At 39.6% G+C, this 21,995-nt stretch overlaps 1 protein-coding gene across 1 annotated transcript in view; it reads left to right on the top strand.

The window, feature by feature from the left end:
• Positions 1-21,995, top strand: part of THSD7B (thrombospondin type 1 domain containing 7B) — a 242,827-nt gene that overhangs the window by 118,793 nt on the left and 102,039 nt on the right. The window contains exon 11 of the mRNA XM_041473183.1: positions 843-946. Within this exon, the coding sequence (XP_041329117.1) occupies positions 843-946 (104 nt within the window). The remainder of the gene's footprint in view (positions 1-842; positions 947-21,995) is intronic.

Raw genomic sequence — 21,995 nt, 5'->3', positions numbered from 1 at the left:
TGTAAAAGTAGAGTTCAAACTGGAGATTTCAGTGGATCTGGCATCATCAGAACAAGCAACAACAGACACGGCTCCTAGAAATAGTAACCTCAGGGCCTGCAAGGAAGCTGTTACTGGGAACTCCCCCCTCATTGTATCTAAAAATCAGTGTAAGCTATTTTGGGACCACAAGCCCTAGAGTGCCTGAATCATAATTGCATGGTTATTGCAGAAACTCTTGTCTTTTCCCCTGTAGTCTCACTCCAGTGAATAGTATACACTTAAAAAGTTCTGATTAGACAAATAATGCAATAGAGCAGTTACTCACTGCTCTTCATTAGGATTCTGTGGCCCATCTGTTGTGCAATATTAGTAAATAGAAAAGCATTATGTCTTTTCATATGAATCTCCAGCCTGCACATCCCATAAGGGATTGTCCTGGAGCAGAGTGTGGAGCTGAAGGCAGTGCCAGGCAGGGGACACAATGCTCTGCTCTGCCTGGTGCCTGGAAAGCTGCTTCCCATGGCTGGCCCACCTGTGAGCATGGAAAGCAGACCCGGGAGCAGCATCAGCTGTGTGAGAGCAGGAGGAGAGCCTGGTGACAAAGCCTGCTGGAGCAATTTCCTTTGTATCTGACCTAACTTTGAAACATGCTCGGCAAGATGAGAAAGGGGAGCATTGCTGGACAAGGATGTGGCTTCCTAGAAGGTGAACCTGGGAATCTGAATTCCAGTTCACGGTGCTTGTGTCAGGAGTAATTACAGCTTTGTGACTCCAAATGATTGCTAACTGGAGTTTGTGCTCAGATTTTTTTTCCGTGTTTTCCAGTTTTAAGCACTTCATTGTTGGCTGTTCTGCTGCAGGTGGAAGAGCCACCGCTGGAGCCCCTGTGTGCTGGTGCCAGCCTCGGTGCGCCAGGGCCTGCCGGGGCAGAGCGAGGCGTGTGGGCACGGCCTGCAGTCCAGGGGTAAGGTTCTCCATCCAGCCCCCAGTGCTAAAGGTGTTGTACATGGCATTTAAGTAGGGTCTTTGCTCTTTTGCAGTAGGTAATGTGGAAACTTACTAAAGTACTTTATGAAATAAAGTGTTTTGGGAACTGCTTCCGTTATTCAGTTTGCTGTGCTGGGAATTAAAGTACCACTAACACAATAGCTTGGAGTATAGGAGGAGATCTATGCTTGATGTTCAAATATCTTAACCTGCTTTTCTGCCTAAAGCTGAAGGGTGTGAGCTTTAAATGAATTATCTATAGGCCTTTATGAAGTAATCCGTTATTTGTGCTAAAAATGGAAAGGATAATTTCCTCATGATTTTGAATTTTACTAATGATTTGCCTGAGGCCTGATTTTCATTAAGACTGTTGAAGAAGTTCAGCATGGGTAAAGGCATTGGGCTCCTGCCCTTGGCATAATTAAGCACTTAGAAATTAGTGGTCCCATTTTCTGAACAGAAGTGCTGAGAAGAATATTCAGGGTATGCATCAGTCTGTAGTGGTGCCTGCAGATGGCTGGAGATGTGGCTGTTATCAGTCTCCTGGGAAATACAATAAAACCTTTAACAAAAGGTTATTTTTATTGAAAAAAATCACTGTACAGGTATGCTAACTGAGGAAACTTGACATAATAATTTACTCCTTCACAAAGGTAGAAGCTATTCTTTAAAGATGAAATGAATTTCTTATATAATTTGGAAACAAAGGAAAAGAAAGAAAAGCCCTGACAGTATGTGGGATGTATCTGAAAGAAGAAATGTGTTTTAAACTAAAACTCAAAGGAGTAAATATCTTTAGCTAGGTTTTGACCACAAACCTTTCTACAAGGTTTTCAAATCTGTAAATTGTATTGTTCAGTCTGTGTGAAGGGATGGTAATCTTTATGTTCTAGTAGGTGCATGAACTTTGTGTTAATCTTACTCTGACAGAATTAGAAGTATAACAGAAGAGTATCCCACTTGCTTTTACTCTGTGGAGAGCCCTCCAGTAATTACCTGGGCTATGTGCTGTTCTAGGGTAATTGTGAAAAACCTACAGTCATGAGTTTAAGCAAAAATCATTTCAGTGCCACAATCACTTTTTTGTAATTAACTGTGGCTTTTGTATCAGCTTCGGTTTTCATAATTACATGTAGTGGTAGAACCACTCTGCTGGGTATTATTAAAGATGAGTGGGGTCCAGAGGAAAAGGAGATCTCAGATGAAACCCATGGAAGAAAAGATATTTTGTATGAACAGGAGGAGTGATTTCCGCAGAGAAGGCAGCTGAAATCCAGCTGCTAGCCCTGACCACACTGTGTCTGGAAAAGAAGCTGCTGGGTTTTCAGCAGTTCTGTATCTTATGTGTAGAACAGTTTAGTAAGGGAAACTTTCATAAAGGTTTTGTTATTACCTGTCCTTGCGGGTACTTGAACTCCTCAGGAGTGTGCAGAGGTGCTCTGTGTTGTCAGGGAGCAGCCCTTTAGGCAGGGGAGGTGTTTGCTTACATGCCTTGCAGGGGCTCTTCAGCTTGTAAACCTCAACACTGGAGGACTTCTGATCCTGTCATTCTTCACTGGAAGGGGTTTTGGACATATTTTTGGATTACCATGTGAGGTGAGGCTGGGGATTTGCGTTTGTTAAGCCTAGAAGAGTGTCTAGTTTGGAGTTCACATATGAGATGGAGCCACACTTCCCAGACATGCACAGTGAATTAACAGAAGACGAGTCATAGGCTGAAAAGAGAGAAACTCTCAGGTTGCCCAGAGAGATTGTAGACAGCTTGGAGATACTGAACACTCGACAAAAAAAGGTCTTGAGCAGCCTTTTCTGGCTTTGAGGTCGATCCTGCTTAGAGCAGGCACTGGATCCTCAGAGACCCCTTCTGTACTAAATTTCCTTGTATGATACTGTGAGTCTGTAGGTGTTTTCAGGGGAATCTGTGCCATCACTGGAAGAATCCCAGATGTAAGAGATAGATGCTGCTGTCCTGCAATATTCAGGCATCCTGTGAATGAGCTTGAGTTCAAGGTATCACCACCGCTCCACACAGTAATTGCATTACATAAAGTACAGCATCTTTAGCCATAAGAAGTGCTTCTTCTCCAAAGAATATTCATATGAATTTGCCTGGTTCCTTTTTTGCTGTGTGACAGCAATTACCCTTTTACTTCTGAAAATAATCAGTCTCACTGTTCCTTGAAGAATCCATTTTTTAGATTCTTTTTTTTCTCTCCATATCCTGACTGTTGTATAAAAAAGAGGATTTTAGTTTTCAGTGACTGTCATATCTAGCCAATTATATTAGAACATTGAATTCATATAAATTATTTCTAAAGAAAAAAGTATGTGTTTATATGTACCTATTTAGGACAATGACTGTACTGATGGAAAATGAGGTCTGAAATGACTTTCAAGCTCTGTTCTTTCTCTCGGCAAGATTCTGAGATAGATACTTAGAGATCCTGTTCCATGAGCATTTTCACTGAAATTGCATGTGAACATACTGCATAATGTGCAGAAGATATCAGAGTTTGTCTGTGAATAATAAGCAGAATAGCCAAGGAGATGACAGCTGTCTGAAGCTGCAGTTTTTTACGGTTTTGTCTTGGAAAGATATTACACTAATTACAATAGCCTTTCATTTTTTACATCAGCTTCGATGGACTAACTTATTCAGCAAGCAGGGCCTAAGAAAGAGAAAGGTAGCCTTTAGAACTAATAAATATAGTTGTTATTTAAACTTAGTTGAGGCATGATTGGCAAAAAGCCACCAAGACAGGGCACTCAAATAAAACAGGGTGAGGATGTTGCTTGACAGTTACATAAGACAACATTACTATCAGTAAATGAGGAGCTTTGCAAACTTTTGTGGTGCTGTTCAGCTCTCATTTTCCTCCACCAGGGTCTAATTTACTAGGAGGTGTCAAGACTGTGAGAAAAGGTCCTGCACAGGGGAGGGGGCAGTCCCAAGCAGAAATACAGGCTGGGTGAAGCATGGATTGAGAGCAGCCCTGGAAAGAAGGACTTGGGAGTATTGGTTGATGAGAAGCTCAGAGATGGCAATGTGCACTTGAAGCCCAGACACCCAGCCTTGTCCTGGGCTGCATCCAAAGCAGTGTGGGCAGCAGATGGGGGAGAGGATTCTGCCCCTCTGCCCCACTCTGAGACCCCACCTGGAGCTCTGCATCCAGCTCTGGAGTCCTTACATGAGAATGATGTGGACCTGCTGGAGCAGGTCGAGGGAAATCACAGAGATGCTCAGAAGACTCAAGAACCTCTGCTATGAAGGCAAGCTGAAAGCTGGGGTTGTTCAGCCTGGAGAAGAGAAGGCTCCAGGGAGATGCTGGAGCCTCTTAGTGTGCCCTGAAGGGGCTTCAAGAGAGCTGGAGAGGACATGGAGTGATAGGGCAAGGGGGAATGGCTTTAAACTGACAAAAAGTAGAGTTGGAACACAGTCTTACCTTAGAAAATGGTTAGGCCCTGGCACAGGATGACCAGAGAAGTTGTGGATGCCCCCATCTCTGAAGTGTTCAGGGATCAATCCTGGGATAGTGGAAAGTGTCCTTGCCCCATGACAGGGGTGGAATGAGATGAGCTGGATGGTTTCCAATTCAGACCATTCCATGGTTTCATGAGAATCGCTGCTTCTTCAGGTGCTGTTTGGTGACTTCCCTGGTCTCAGATGTTTGTGATGGAGGATCCTTCAGGAATGACCTCTCCTTTCAATGTTGACATGAAGAACTACCTGGGACATACACAATCTTTGGGAAAATATGTGTTGCTCATTACAAGAGATTGTTAAGGTTTAATTAGCGGATGGAAAGCCTGTTTTAAGCAAGTGTCTTTGAAGGTTGCTTCAAACGCCATTGGCGATGTAAACAGACGTGTATTAAAGACCAGACGGGTCTAATGAGACTCTGCTTTAAAAACTGGTCCTGGAAATACACTGACAACATGATTATGAAAAAACGAGTTGCTTTCCAAAAGCAAGGAGAAACTTCAGCAATGGAAAGTGCCATGTCTTATTTCTCCTGCTCCTGCCACTTTGCTTTGATTCATTTGGAGTGTTTGACCATATTTCCCCCTGTTAATGACACAGTAAGTCCTTCTCAGAGCTGTAGCTTCCCATCTCAAGAATACAGAAATGCTGTGACACAGAGCAGGAAATATTTTGAGCTAGTTTATTGATTTATGTACAGGAAAACAACAATGCACACTCACCAATGCAGTAATAAGATGCTATTCCTTAGCTTTGGAGAACAAAACTCTCCCTGTCTCACCAGAGGTCACGGGGTGGATCAATCCTGGACAGCCCCATTGAGCATCTCTGGGGTGTATTTCTTTTGGTTGCTCTACTGTCAGACCACACAGGATGTATTTCCTTTCCTGCTTTAGCTGGGTTGTAAATTCACACCACATGGACTTTGCTAAGATGGTTAGTGTTAAATATAATCTGTTACAGTTGAAAAGTTGGTGTGTGAATTGACAGTAAAAACGTGAGATGCAGGCAGCACCAGACTTGGGCCATTTAAGGTTCCTGTCTCCTTTATTGCAGGTTTCTAGCTCTTGTTCTGGAGGTTTCTGATAGCTGTATGGACATTGCAGACAAGACTGGTTTTAGGCTGATTCAGAACAAGAGCTGACCATCGTAATAAAAAATGGTAACAATCTGCTGTCTAAATTTCCTGAGTGTATCTAAACACAGTGATAATTCCAATGAAGTTTTATATAAAACATAGGCAGTACTGTATTTTGTTCCATAGGCAGTACTGTGATCACAAATCTACTAGGGACCAAGTTAATGCATCATATTAAGCAAGATGAAAGGATGAGTGTAGATATAGCCTGTTAAGATTGTATCTACAGAAATATTTCAAACAGGCATCCTTTAGCTGTGTTATCTCATGTATTATCCACCAGTAACTCAGTATTGATCATATATACTGTTGTTGTTTCTCCTGCAATTATTTTATGGTAACCTCTTTATAATGAGATGTGCCATCAAAAAAGCATCAGTGTTACTTTTTTTTTTTTTTTTTTTTGCTAATAAGTCGCCCAACAGTTCTTATTTTCTGTTTTGTAGATAGTTAATATAACTGCTGATTAGCTAAATGAACACATCAATGTGATTTGAGTTGCAGAATGCTTTTGCACAGAATTACCAATTTCAGGAGATGCATATTAGAATCTTGTGACAATTTACAGGCTGAAGGCAATGTGATAACCTGAAGTTTACAAGGAATGCAATTATGGTAGTAAACATGGCAGGGACTCAACTGCTTCAGTTCGCTGGTGATGTTTTTTGAACAGGGCTCTTGATGCAGTCCTGTGTCAATCTGTCCAGCCAACAGCAGCTTACCTGTCATCTGCAGATCTCTCCAGTGTTAGGGAGCAGGTAGGGCAGGTAGGACAATGGCACTTTGAGCCTTATTTGATTGATGCTGGGTGTTCATCTGTTGGTCAGTGTTTTTCCTGGTGGATCTAGTCTAGGGTGTAACAGCTGGTTACAGGCACACAAACAGAACTTGAGTGGTCCCAACCAGAGTCCTGGTCTGGAAGACACCTCCTTGGCAGCTGGTGGCATTGGGAGCAAATAATTGAGGGGAAAAATAATTACTAGTGAGGAGCTGAGTCTTGTTTGTGATACATTTGAAAAGAATGTGAAGCAGAGTTTGTCTAGGATGGATGAGGTTCAGGAAGGAGACTGCCTTTCCAGAATGAAGAGCCTTGGTCTATCAGCCATGTCTGCCCAGGGCTTCACCAACACTTTACAGATATAATTACCCTACAAGATATTGCAAATTCACAAAGATGAGTAGCATTGTTTTCCTTTTCTTGCTGCTAATGCAATTTTTAGCTTAAAAACACACGGAGAGTATTAGGGGGGGTAAGAAACAGCCAAACCAGAATTGATTCACTGTTATTGTTTTTTGATAATCTGATTTCTTTCCTTGACAAGGCATTGGGCTGGAGGTCAGACAATAAGGTAAGTGAAAAGCAGCACGGATAATATTCCCTTAACTTCAGGAAGACATTGAGGCCAGTCCCACGTGACACCCTCCCATGTGCAGTTCCAAAGTATGACCTAGAGAAATGCAGGGCGAGGTGGTTGTGCAACTTGTTGAAAAAACCCAATCCAAGCTCTGTTATTGGCTATTTGCTGTCAGCCAGGAAGGCTGTTTCAGATGGCTTCTGATCAGATCCTGACAGCTTCCCACGGGGCACACGCACCCTGGACTGCCATCAGTGCTGTCACTAACAGTGTGGATGATGAACTAGAGAGCACATCTGTAACACATCTGGGTAACTGCAAATCCTGAGTACTTTGAAGGGCAGACCAGAAATACATGTTGGATAAATTTGAGCATGCTCTGAAATCAGAAAAGTGAAATTTTTGTTAAAGAAGAAGACAGTCAAATGCATCACTTGCACTGTAGAAAGGTGGGCAGCAGTACTGTAGATGAAAGTCTGCAATTCAGACTTATATCTGGCATTATCCTTGTGAAAAAATGCCCATCATAAAATTATGTTTTGCTTACATTTTCCTTCACATCTCCAAGTTTCTGAAATTTGTTCTTCTGTTTCATAAAACAGAATATATTTTACAGGCAATCCTTCCTTTTATTTTTGTTCCATAACACCTTCTGCAACTATAAGTAATGACAAACAATTGAGGTCAGATAAAACCACCAGAACTTTCTCTTGAGCAATTCCAATTCCTCGTTTGCCAATAGATTCAGAATAGATTAGAAACCTTTTTTTTCAAAGCACCCAAATTTCATTAACAGAAAGAAATTAAGTATTTAGGAATCTACCTCTGGTGAATAGCACTGAACAAATTAAAATCTCTTGAGCTTAATGATACTTTACCCTTGGTTTTGCATTTAAAACTAATCTTCATTCTCAGTGAGCTGTGTATATCTGCATACAGGAGATGGAGAGCATGATCACTGCAGTATGGATGTGGGATTACACGAGTCCAGATTGCTTGTGTCAGATTTCTCTCAGTTCACATATAAGTTTGATCTATTTTTAACTGTAGATTTGATAATAGATTTGCTTCATGCAGAAATTTGTTGTCAGTGTTTCGTAAAGGGAGAAACAAGGAAAAGTTGAGGAGGAGACAAAAATGCCATGCTTCTATCATGCATACATATGTGTATGCATTCTTAGCTTTCCCTGCACCAGTGGAATGAGGAAGATATCCTCTCCCAGAGAGATTTTCCATGGGATTAATTTCAGTTTTGTAGCATTAGAATTGGCTGGGAGTAGGAGGGGAGGGGAGGGTACAGATGAGGCTATGTGAGGTATAGTGGACTAATCTCTCTGAGCATTTCAGCTGCCTTTGATATTCCTGTAGTTTAATTTATGAGAAATAAAATCACCTGTTTTCATAGAAATCATCCTGGGCCAATTTCTTAAAACCTGGTAGCAGAGGTGTCTATGCTAATGTGTATGGCTGGAATCTGCAGCTGGGCACTGCAGTGGGACATGGAAATTTGTCCTCATATTGTATTACATCCCACTGATCTTCCAGGTAATGTGTTCCCCTAGATCAATTTTTCTTTCTTTGGGTGTGAGTTGATAGGACAAGGGGAAGAAAGATTGATACTGGTTTGCCAGTGACAGGTTATTCACAGAAGAGTGATGGTGGACTGCCCTCCTGTTTTTAATGGGGGATGTCAGCAGGCATCAGAGGACACTTAAAACTATATTTCAGCCTGGGTCTGCCCAGTTTCCACCTCAGGTACAGCTGCTCTAAAAGTATTTCATAGGCAGGAGGAGAATTGGCAAGACATTACTTTATAGACGTGAACTAATAGCAAGAGAGACTCTGAGTCATTTCTGTCACTGTAGCCTTATGCCAGCAACATAAAAATTGAGGAGACTCTTAGAGAATTTGTCCTGACAGCAATCTACAGTGCAGCATTTTATCCAAAGGCAACTCAATGATCTGTAGACTTTCTGTAAAATAAAGATGATGAAGACTGCGTCAGATAAATTACATGTATTTGATTTCCTTCAAAACCAGGACAGTATATTCCCCTCTGTAGAAGGGAATAAGCAGGCTCCCTAGCTTAACTATATACTGTTCCTGTCTGAAAAACAAAACAAATATCATCCTCTTAGTGCCACACAGAGCATTTTTTTTTTCTGGGGGAAAGGAATAAAAAGCCTTAATCAAGTAGAACAGTCTTTTGAAGCCAGAAGGCATGGACCCTGAAAATGTACACTAAGGGCATGTACCAATAGAGGGATTGTTAAAAGATCAAAATAATGAGAAGTAAAGCAGAGGGACATCAAAGCTTGCCAGGCTGTGTATTTCTTCCTTGATTAGGAGGAAGGAGGGAAGAAGGGGGAAAAAGGGTTTTAGATCAATAGGAAGTGGCCCGGTCACCTCAGACAGCACCATACACATGTGTACAATTTACAGGAGTTGCTGGAGCATCTCAGTCATAAAAGTCCCACAGGATCTGACAGTGCTCACACCATATTTAACAGGCACAGAGGGAGAGAGTTGGGTTCGTCTTATCTGAAGGAAATTCCTTTTTTTAAATGTAAGGGTAGATAGATTTTCATTTTGTCTTTCATCCCTCTGATTAAGTTCAGCTCTCTTTGGTCCTCCCAAGATTTCTTTTATCTAGTGTGGAGTCTGTATGATCTAAGCAACTATCATTGGCAAAAGTCGTTTTTGGGGTCCTTTTTTAAATGATGGATTGTCATTAAACAGAGTATAGTAGATGAAAGAGGTCCAAGGAGATCCAAACTGTGCTGAGACTTACTCAGGAGGATGAAAGGCATAATGAGAGACATAATGAAGAGCAATCTCTCCCTCAAACTGGAGACAGGCCCTCTCAATTATGACTTGTTTTTACCACTAGTTTCCACTGATTCAAAATCCTAGTTATGAGCAGTTGATTCAGACTTTGCACACAAATCCTGAGAAATTAATATTCTGTGAGCAGTAGGCCTGGGTAGTGACACATCATGGCTTGTGCAGAGGATGTTACAGACTAGAACAGAAATCTCTTCTGTGGCCATGGGTGGGTTGTAAGCAGTCCTGTTCACACAGTCTTCCATGTGCTCTTTATCAGAAATACAGGAGCTGTTTAATCCTAAAACTCTGTTTTCTTCACTTAGAGCCTGAAACATGAGAGTTTCTAATCCTTAATATTTTAAGTGGGCTCATTTTAGTTGCTGGTTTTTGACCCCTGTGTGTGTCTGGCATACCTCAGTTCAATGGGGTAGCCCTGCAGTGGGCAAACTGTTCTAGTTTCTTTATGATTTTCAATTTAATTGAATCATCCTTTGTTCTTGAGGCATTTCTGTCCTTGTTGGTCTCCTTTTTTGTTTGCTATTTTATATAACACTTTCACATCCCTCTTGTTCACCTCTCCATGTGGAGGCAGGCTCATTCAGTACTGATTTAGATCTACTTTTGCTTTTATAAAATTTTAATTTCCTGTATGTCACAGTTGTGCTGTTTACAACTCCAAAGACAATTCATGTCAAAACCGCTGCGGTTCATAGGGAAATTGTTAAAAATTCATCTGCGCTGAGCAGGATAAGATCCAGGTTCTCTTGAAAACGGCCTTAAGGAGAACTTTTCTTCAAATAGACATTTCAAATAGGAAAGCTTGAAGCATGACCAAAAAATAAGCAAGTTTATTAGAAAGCTTTTATACTGTTAGTTGTCAGGAAAACACTAGAGATGTTACTTTCACAGTCTTTACCCAAATAACCTCTTTCTTGTCCATAATGGTCTCAGTCAAGTGGATTTTCGGCTTGTGAGACATTCCAGAGCCGTTAATTGGAGGAATGAAGACCACTTGTTTATTCTTACAGTATGGTAGAACCAAGGGGTTTTAATTTGAGAAATAGGCAGTACTGGGTTGAAATGCTCATCCTATTTAAATCAATGAGACATTCAAGGACTTTGTCAATTGTTTTGACTTCCCCCTCTTACCTCCTGGGAAAAAAAATAAAAGAGCAAACCCAAACAAGCAAACATCCTCCCCCCCAAAAAAATCCTGAACAAAAAGCCAAAGCAACAAACAGAAAAACAAATCAACAAACAAACCCAACTGTTGGTGAAAGGAAAATAGAGATGTTGAAAGGAATGCAGAGTTTGATTTATAGCATATATTGTTCATTGTCAGACTCCCGAGGTTTGACCTGTCTGGGGAATTTCCTTCAGAGGAATGCGATAAAATTTCAGTTTGCATTTTCCCTTTTTCTGCATTCCTTAGAAAGCACTTCTTAATGGAAATTGTTGAGTAAAGTGTCTTTCAATAATTAAGAACTAATACTCACTGTGAATATTAGCATCCTAAATGGCAGAGCTCATCAATATGGCTTACCATAAATCTTCAAGTACAAGATTTTTTGAAGAAGTGTCATGCCACAAAGGTGTAAAAGGAATCCTGATGTCATGTTTGTTGACTCTGAATTTTTGTATTAATGTTACTCCAATTGCTTTATGTCTGCAGTAGAGGTTTTAGACATGAGTTTTCAATTTCAGAATAAATGAATAACCTTGAATCAAACTGTCTTTCAAAATTCCCAGCATCTGTCTTTCAAACAGATGCACTAAAGTGGCAGAACAGTAACTGGAAGTGACAGGGATGCTTATGAAGTGCTTGCACTTGTGAGAATACAGCAGGTGTCTGTGAATGGTCAATATTACATTTGCTTTGGGTGTCCAGTGATGCTCCTTTCTGCTGGCACAGTTTCTAAATCTGTTCAAAAATATTAAAAATTCTGTGTGGTGTGTTTAGCACTTTCTAAACCAGGTCTGATGATTGCAGTAGTAATATTTCCAAACATTTTTCCTGTTGGAAACAACCCTTCTCCACTTCCCTTATTGTCATCAATTTGGTTCTGAAGAGACTCAGGAGAAGATCCCGTTTTCTTTATTTATAATAAATCAAGTGAAACTTCATCCAAAAAATTGGAATTCCCCTGGAATAAAATTACTACAGAAGAAAAAGCCATCTCTGTACCTTGATGGCAATAGATAGTAATGAAAAATATGTCACCTTCTAACAAAGATTTTTCAAAAGTCAATTTTTTTGCTGGCAGTTGCTGGTTTTACCAGGTGCTTGCATCATTTATTAAAGGATTACTGATATTGGCTTTGTGAAATAAGGAAAGTTTTGAATAATATATTCTGGTATTTGATAGAGTTCTCCTGAAGCAGAGTATTTTGTAGTGTTAAATTTGGATCTTGGTTGTGAAGCCTTGTAGCAAATGTTACTTTTTACCGCTTTTCTGATCAATTCAGGTCAGTACTATTGTTTCTTTTTGACAGTTCACTGAAGTTTTAGCTCTGCAATCATATATTTGTTTTCTTTGATGTGCCCCAAGGTGATTGAAGTTATCTCTTTCCTATTGTCTTTTAGATATCAACTTTCTGTATCTTAGTTTTTTCCCTGGTCTTTGTGTAGGCAGAGGAAATGCCTGAACTCGAAGTATGCAGTATGAGGGGATCTTACCAAGCTATTAAAATGTGATAGGCTTGTCCAAGGCCATCTACTTCAGCCTGTGTTTAATTCAGGGTGAAGGAGATCAGCACATCCTCGGGGGATGCGGGATGTGCCGGGCAGCGCTCCAGCCGCGGCTGGGACACGCGGCCTTCCCCAGCCACTGCCCTCGCTGACCACGGGCCTTTGCAGCCGCTTATTTATTCCTTGTGCTCCTGGAGGGCAGCTTCATAATAGGCACTTTACAGCGTTTGAGAAAAATCAAGCATAAATAGGCCTGCAGAAGTGAGCAGCTACAGCAGACATGAACTCTTGAGGGTGTTTTGGGGATTATCTCTTCTGTTGCATTTTAACCCCAGAACACAGGATGTGGTCACAGACATTCTCTGTTCAGGGCTCAGTGGTGAATTTGTGGGACTGATGCCTCAGGTTTTAGCTTTTATATTTTTCAGATTCTGTACTGCTTTAGTGTGTAGTTCTGAGTTTTATATTAGGGGATGGTAGGCTCTCTTCACAGAGAGAGGTAGACAAAACAATTCCTTCTCTAGCTAGGGACCAAGGACAAATGATCCAAATCTCAGCCCCAAAAGCATAAACAACATGGACTGAAGAGAGAAAAACAAGCAGGATGGGACTTCATAGGCTAAAGCTGTGATTGGCAATTAACTCCAATATGCAAATGGAGCAGAACTTATAAAAGTGAGAGGCCCCGTGACCAGTCGTGCATTTTGTGACCATTTTGGATTCACCTGGCGGGGTGTAGCCCTGGCTGGGCTCTTGTGCTGCTCAAGGTGAATTCATTGAATCCTTAAAATAAATCTGTACTTTATTCTTCAGCTCCATCTAGCTCCATCTGTTCTAGGTCAGCCTACACAAGGCATCAGGACATATCAGAACCTGTTGGTGATGAGTTTCTTTGACCAGTAGGTGCTTTTTCAGAACCTTTTTGCAATGTTTATTTAGTGGAGCACACAAAAACCAGTGCAGAACTCAGTCCTGTGAGATGGGATGGGTTTTATCCAAACACACAGGGACAGGTTTGTGCTTCATAGATAAATACATACCTTCAGTGCCTGGTTTCATGGAGTGTAAATTTTCCTGTAATCTAAGCATATCTGCTCATAATAATTAACTTGTGTGATGTGTGAAAAGAAGAACTTCATCAGCTCTATGGTATGGTTAGATGGATTGCTTCCTCTCTGTTCACCACAATGATTAATTGTAGTGTTTGTAGGAAGATGGCTGCTTTTTTATTAATTTCTAGGTTTAGATTATATATCTGGCCACTTTTTAAAGCTTATTTAAATGTTAATACTCTGCAAATCCGATATAAAAGCATAAACTTTGTAATTTTAAATACTTTGATGAGAAACAGGGCAAAATGTGTCTGCTCAAATTGTCTTATCTGAAGCCTTTCAAAAATGCCTTTCCTTGTTAGATTAATTTCACAGGTAACTGTGAATACTGGAGGCAGCCATGAAAGAAATGTAGAAGGATTATGGAGTGTCATTTGACCCTAATTGCTGGTGTTTCCAAGGGGCAGACTTAATAATAATGAAACATATTAGCAATTTGCAGTTGGTTCTGTGGTTTTGCAAGTATTACATTTTTACTATAAATGAAATAATCACCTAATGTGTTTCCAGAAGTTAAATACACTTAGTTCTTGGGCTGTATTTGAATAAAATTTGATTATATGCTTTGTGGAATGTAAATGTTCAGGCTTGCAGTGGAATAAGTGATGGGTACATGAGTACAGCTGTCAAATAGGTTGATGAGGGGAGCCCAATGATGCTGTTGTATTTTCTCCCAGTGCACTCATCGTCATCTTCCATTACTTGCAAATGAGTTAATGTGTTTTGTAGATGGAATTCAGCCACAGGTTTTTATTGCTGTTCAGTTTGCACAGTCAGAATGGCAGAAGCAAAAGAAATGATGTGTGGAGAGTATTGAGCAGAAGTCTGAAACTTGGGTAAAGTTGCAGGAGGAGTGAACAGAATTTAGCTTCCTATTTAAAAATCTTTCTAGGTTGCTCAAATCATATTGATTAAATGATAAAAAAGTACTTTCTTGAAATCTCTGTTAACTGGCATAAACACCCTGATTGAATTATGCTGCCAACAGAACACTATAAGGGAAAATGTCTTTACCAGTTACAGTTATATCTATTTTTTTTTTTTTTTAAGATTTCTTATTAAAAATTTCATCTCAGGGTTTGCTCAGAAGATAAACTAGACTCAACAAAGAAGCTAATGCAAAAATAAGCTATTGCATGGCATCAATGAACAGATACAATAAGCAAATAAGCAATTTGCAGATAGAGAGTCAACATCCCATGAAATGTTTATAAAGGTAATATTTAAGATCTCATAAAATCAAATTGTATTCAGATACAATAACAAAATTCAGTAATAAAACAGTGGTGAATAGTCAGAGATTATCATAAAGCAAAAGGCTGTATTCCATTTCAGAGGTTTTCTTTAGTGACAAGCATTCTATGTGTTTTTATGTCAACTCCACCCAATCTTTGCATACCCAGTTACTCCTGGTTAGAGTGTGCACATCTGAATCAAACTCCTGAAGGCATGTGCTTTTTGGTGCAATATAATTTAATTACTAAGGAAGTCATTTAGGATTCACGGTGCTGAGCATTTTTAGGATTTTTATCCTCAGGGAAACAAACTACTCTAAAATAAGGCCATTGTTCTTTTTGTTTCACTGTGTCCATCAACCTAGTTCTGAGAGAAAGTTGATGTATTTAATTTTTTCCTTTTTTTGGTGTAGCTGTCCCTGTTGGATGATTATTTGTTCCAGCGTTTTTGTGCAAATCAGAAATAATCTGATGTTCACCTCTGACATGTCAAGATCAGTTCCTCAGAGTTTGCTAGAGCCAGGATTCATTAGAGCAGACACTTTTGGAATAGTTAGTTTATCCTTGATAGCCCTTTCCCTGTAAAGAAATCCACTCCCAGGAGTGCAGCTGTCCTGGCCTGGGAAGGGTGGTGAGAGCCTGGGCCAGGTTTTGGGGGCGTGGGTGGCACAGTGGAAGGAGTCTGGTTTTTTTTCCAGGACATTTGCAGGAGAATCCTTTGTTGCCTTTAATGCCTGTTGCTAATACTGATTTTGCATGTTTGTGCTGCAGCCTTCTGCTAATCCACAGGAACCTGACCTAATTTTCACCTTTTCTTGTTGTTGTTGTAGTTCCAAGGGCAGTGAATAGCTTTTGGCTGAGCTCAGCTGATCTGTCATACTCCAGATTATCCCCATTGTGGTTGTGCCTATTCCCTCAAAGAAGAGCTTTCACTTTGGCTTTTCTTTTTCTTTTTTTCTGAGCTGCACCCTTCTTCAGTTTTCTTTTCCCTGCCAGCCCAGCTTTCCAGCATGTCTTACTTAGTTTTAATGTAAATATGTTTATATGAATGTGTTTGTCTACCTTCCCATCCCAGCTGGTTCTTGCTCATGGCTTACACTCTGTGCTGAGTAGAATTTACTCTGTCTCTACCCTGACACACCAAATTTTGCCAGTCATTCTCTATGAACTGTTTCAAAGATGGAAAAGATGTAAAATTTATAGATAAAATACTTTTCACCATCATTTACATGCCCTTCCAGAAGTGCTGTACCCCCTTTTGTTACTATTCCAGTCATGTCAATTCACCCGTTAAATATTGGCTGCAACAGAGTTTCACCCCAAAATACATGTTAGTGTGATAACTGTGTAAAAATTTTCAGATTTTCAGTCTGTTTTTAGGTAAATATATTCGTACTGTCACACCTTAGTTATCTGAGATCAACAGTGATGTGAAGATGATGGAGGAGCCATCACAATTTGGGAGAGGGATTTAGGTGTCTCACCTGGCACTGCCTCTGTATTTCACAGTGTGGGTACATTGGGCAGCCTGTGGGACACAATAATTGGGTCCCACTTCTTTATTTCCTCATGTAAGTTACTCTGAGAAGAGTTGTTTAACACTGGTAGCAGGTGACTATTTGCTGTTTATTCAGTGTTTTTGTAGGTGCAGGAGATTTTTGGTTGATAAAGAATAATTTGATTTTGGGAGATGATTCTATATAGTGTGTTTGAGGTTGTTGCTGAAGATACACTGTAGCTGTAATGGAAAGTGTATTAAACTGCATTTTAAACATATATAATAGAAAGGTAGATAAGCATTTGAAAAATTAGAGGGTTAAACATTTCCTCACTTCTTCACAATCTTTGCTTATGCTTTTTCTATGAGAGAACTACCAATCTTACATCTTTTAGCTTAAATGTAACCCATGTCCTTACTTCCAGTGAACACTTATGTTTTTGAGAATAATTTTATGTAACAATGCGAAACAAGCTTTTGTTATATGGGACAATGTAGGATACAAGAATCTGTTCAAAGCACCATATGAATCTCAGGAGTTTTTTCTGTTTTTACTATATTGGAAAACATGGCAGTTTCATCAAGACTTCTCATTTATTGATAGACACATCAGTGTTGGTAGCTCATTTTTTTTTCCTTTTATTAGAAAAAATTTCATTTACTAAGTGAGCAGATAAAGAGATTACACCCTATGTATGTAGTTTATACAAGTACACAGTTCTCATCACTCCCAGGAGATAATAGGGTTTGGGGTGGGCTTCAATGTATTTTTACGTTGTATGAGTACCTAGGAAAGTGGGTGAATAGTTAAAATAGCCATTTGATGCATTCCTTTATGATTTTCAACAACTAGAGAAAAACTTTCTTTTCATCTTGATGTAATCAGTAACTCTACCAACAGTACTTCTGATACCTTTACTTTTAGACAAAGTCCAAATTTGTATGTGTTAACCATACACCTTCAATATATGGTATTTAATTTAATTTAGGATTATTCTGTTACTTTGGAACCTTACATGGAAGGCTGTGAGGATGTCTTTGGTTCTCACACCTAATGCTTTATGAGACAAAGAAGTAATTCAAGCTCTGTAGTCACCATGCTACGTAATGACCGAGTCATAATTTTTGAATTGGCAGTCAACATATATTAAATCAGATCATCTATTTGAAACCGTTGTATTTCATAAACTGTAGCTGACAGTTTATTATCTTATCTGGGAGAACTCCTTTCTTCCTTCATCTTGCCTCAAAACTAATACCCATACAATTGAACTTTTGGTAGAAGTCAAGGTCACAGCTTTGGAATAAAGTTATATATGGAAATTGCCTGTCTTCATGTTGAAAAGGTGAGTAAATCAAAAGTACTGATATGGTAATCTTGCAGTGTGTTCTCTTGCATTTTATTGAAACAAAATGATAAGTTTTCTTGACTTTCAAAAACTGGTCTTGGTCAAGCTTTCTTTAGAAAGCATCTTAATAAACCTATTTCAAAATGCCCTTAAAAATAAATTTTAAAAAAAAAATCAAGAATGGCAGTAAATTATAAGATGTGTATCTATATGTCTTGATGCCAGATCACACAACTTTTCTGGAAGGACAGGAGTCAGGAGCTCGAGGGTGTGATCCTCTCAGGGTGGAAGAGGTGTGCTTGGAGTTGAGCAAGGGGCTGCAGGGTGCTCCCAGCCTGTCAGGCTCCAGTTCCCATTCAGATTCTTCATTCTTTTTCTGTGTTTCATCCTTTCTACTGCTGGGTTTTTCACTGAAATTTTGAACTGTGGGAAAAAGTATTTTCAAAAACTGGCTCTTGTTCAATTCCTTCTTACCCCATTTTTTTTTAGTACACAGTAGTGAGATCTGCTGATGTAAGGTGAAGAGTCAGTAAAATAAAAATCAAAGTTGCCTTCAGGGATCCTCCTCTTCCTTATTTGTTGATTCAGACTTTCCAGCTTAATCAATTTCTCTCTTATTCCTTGTTGGCACCAACCTTATAGGCCTGAATGAAGGCAGAAGGTTTCATTTCTTCTAGTATGTTATTGCTAAATTGTTCATTAATCTGCAGTGAAGGACTCATATATTATACACACACAATGTCCATACTTCCCCATCAGTGCTGCTTTGATCTGTTGAAAAGTAGTGTTACATTCAAGGGGCTTTTGTGGGGGGGTGGTGGGCGAAAAAAAAATCTTAAATGGCAAGATTTTTTTTTTCCTGAAATGAATTATGCATTATTCTGAGTAGGTGAAGACCGTGGATGAAATATTGGCATTTAATAATGTAATGCCAGAACCTCCTGGCATAAAGTTCAGTAGCTAGACCAATATTTAAACTGTTGAGCAATGTTATTGCTCTACTAAACCTCATCACTTCGCATTTCTCTCTGCAAGACCTACTATTGCCTCAGGCTGTAAATGGAAGATGAGATTTTATTATAAGTCTCCTGGATTAGGTACACAGGAACCACACTGGTTGACACTGGCTTTGATATATGTGAGCAAAAGTTTATATAGTCATTTTTGCTGCGTTTCCATTCTAAAAGTTAATTAACTGATAAGATATAACCCTGGAGCGTGGGCCTTGTGACAGGACAAGACAAAGGTTTAGAGAGAAATTGAGACAAAGGTCTGATGCAGAGAATGATGGAGGAAAGGCAAAATGCCAGTGCAGTAGCTCAGAGAATGTCTCACTTCTGTGTAGCTGTACAATCTGAATTTATTTGCCTGTGCCATGTCAAACTTGCTCATAGAAACAAATTACTATGAATTCCTGCTATGCTGTATTTATACTTTCATTATAGCAACAGCAAGAGTTGTTCTCCTAAGTACAGCACATTTGTATGGAAAGTTCCCTTTCCTCTGGGCTTCTGATGAATTAAAAAGCTGCTATTTACTGTTTCTTTGAAATACACAGTTAAAATTCCAAATATCAGTTCTCGCTTCTGAAAAGTAAGTGTGATGTGAATCTTGATGGATTTTCAAAGTATTCAGCTGGTTTTGCATTGAATTTTATTTCCTAAATAACTAATTCTAAAATGGAAGAAATAATTACCTCTTTGGGAAACTTTGGAAGTCCCTCTGGTTGTGTTCCCTTGTTTTTAATGGTCGTGGTAGTGCTGGTAGGGCATGATTGGAGATAGAATTTGTTCCCCCTTCACAGAAAAGGAAGGGTCAGATGTTCCTCTGGGCTTCGTGTCACTGAGGCAGCCTCAGGTCTGGGTTTGCTCCTCAGTGATGCTCTCCCTGGCTGGGTCCTGCCTCTCCAGAGGGGAGCACAGCCCCTGCTGCTGCTGTGTGTGGACAGGGCTGTGAGGAGAATTTCTGCTCTTACAGGAGGTGGAAGCTGAGGATAAATCCTTGTGGCCCAGCCACTCTCAAATGAGCATGTGAGGTAAATGTGGGTCCGCTGTTGTTGCAGTGGCGCAGTGTGAATAGCCACCTCCACTTCTACAAAATTTTATTCCAATTTAATTTCCAAAGATGACCTTCCCCTGCTTTAAGTGCTCCTCAATTTGAACCTCTGATCTTGTAATGACAGTTGGCAGAAACCTTCTGCATCAAGAAAGATTCACACAGAGAGCAATTTTACGGGAGAAACTGCTTTGAGCTTCAACAAAGATGAGCAAAACTTCACAGGTGAAAAGAGGGTATAAGCTGAGAGTCTAACTGGTGATTTATTATAGCCAAGATTAAAATGATTTGTACTGGAAAGACTGTAATAAAAGAAAATGCAGCATAGTGCAGTGTCCCAGGCTGTGGTTGCCTGGAATGAAGATTACTAATCCTAATCATTTTTCAGCAGGGTGGAAACTGTTTCTGGGTCTGATGCAATTTATGTTCTATAGTATTTTCTTTTTTTTTCATTTTTTTTTTCATTTAATTGCTTTTTTCAGTTAAGTAAACCATCAATTATATTATCTGTACCAATGGTAAAGAAATCATGATAGAGAACTTTCTGTGTCCAAATGTTGCATCTGCTATACATGAATAATCCTATTGTGATGAGTGTTTGGATTGTGTAATTCAGAAACAAATGCTTGCAAACAAATGCTTTATTCATAGAAGAATCATTAAAAAGAAAATATAATAGGATCTGTTGTTTTCCTGAAATAATTGTGAGTTTTCCCATTGTTTCAGCAGTAATGCAATCTGCTTTATAACCCCCTCAATTATAACAACTTAGTGAAAATTTAAGATGAGTAGCAGCAGCCAAATAAGAAAAGTTTCCATTTTTTCTGCCCATAAGAAAGGAAGAGAAGATCATTGCATGAAAATCGTAACGTCCTGTAAGATATCTCCCTTTGCATCTTCTCTGATCTTCTGCCTTGTTTTTAAGAGACTAGAAGGAAAAAACAAACAGTCCCTTTAGATCTGTTAGCTTCAAAAGAGAAGTAAAAAGGAATGTACTGGCAGTGAGAACGGTCTGAACAGCAAACCTGAGGGAAGATGGGTGTAATTATTTTTATTATTTTTAAGAGGCAAAGCTATTGGATCTGCTTCATTCACACACAAAAAAGTTCATTTAGCATGAGCCAGGGGACAATGCCATTCTCATACTTAGGGAAATCAGGGTCTTTTGTATGCCCAGTTTAGAAATACAGCCCACTTGGACTGTTTGTCTCTCCTGGGGGATTTGGGTGTCTTTTTTGGTTTTGTTTAGTCTTTTTTCCTGCTGAAGAATGGATTCCCTGACATAGGGTTTCCAAAAAATACTTTTCCCCTGCACAGTGGGAATGTTTGGGAGAAAGTAGGAAAAGCCATTCTGGATGGATAATTTATATTCTATGTATATATGTATGGAACTCCCACACATCAGAGTATGACTTTGCTCTTCCTGGGATTCCAATCTGCGTACTTAGTTTTCCCACTGGGTAAATCTCCTGAAAACCCTCAAACATTTCATTTTTCAAGGCTGTGGGAGGGAAATTTTTCACATTCTCTTTCTGCCTCTGTTACCTTTAATCTAAATCCAGTGTCTTTACTGTGCTTACACTGTGCTGACCCTTGAATCTCAAGTCGAGTATCTTTATTTTTTCTCATGAGGTGGACAATATTGTATGATGGCTGAAAGATACTTAATTTAGATAACATGAATTATTTGAGTATGCGTTTTTATTAGTTTCACTCAAAGTAATTTCAGTTGCATTATCAGTTTTAGACTGGAGATGAGTAGCCAGACTTCAGACCTCAAAGCATTTAGTATTCTTATCTATTTTTTACGGTAGAAAAGTGATAGTTAGAGTGGAAAGTTTTATGCAGGACCATATATACAAAATCCACTGGAATTTCAGAAAACTTTGAGAGCACTTTCCATGAGGGGAATGTAGATTAGGATGAGTTGAAAAGCTGTTGAAGGGCCTGTGTGTGTCCCAGTAGCTTTAGCTGGTCCTGAGCAAGGGGGCAAGAGCAGTGTGAGTCTAGAATGCCAAAATGAGAAGAGCCAGAGCTGGGGAATGGGGAGCAGAGGTGGAAAGGTGGACTCAAGTCTTGAGGTGTTACCTTGGACCATCATATTTTAAATCTAATGTTGGGGCAGTTGTGAATATGTGGGTGTGTTAGTGTTGTTCTGGATTTAGTATCTGTGCTTCAGTGCAAAGGAAGTCAGTGCTTGCTTAATCAGCTAAGTAATTTTCCAACTTGAGTTACTAGAAATACTGTAATGTTGTGTTTGTTTTCCATTTTCTCTCTCTCTCTCTTGT

The sequence above is a fragment of the Pyrgilauda ruficollis genome, unplaced genomic scaffold (genome assembly GCF_017590135.1).
Source record: "Pyrgilauda ruficollis isolate IOZ18807 unplaced genomic scaffold, ASM1759013v1 scaffold3, whole genome shotgun sequence".
Lineage (NCBI taxonomy): Eukaryota > Metazoa > Chordata > Aves > Passeriformes > Passeridae > Pyrgilauda > Pyrgilauda ruficollis.
The sequence above is the reverse complement of the archived record's forward strand: the minus strand, read 5'-3'. Positions and strand labels throughout refer to the sequence as shown.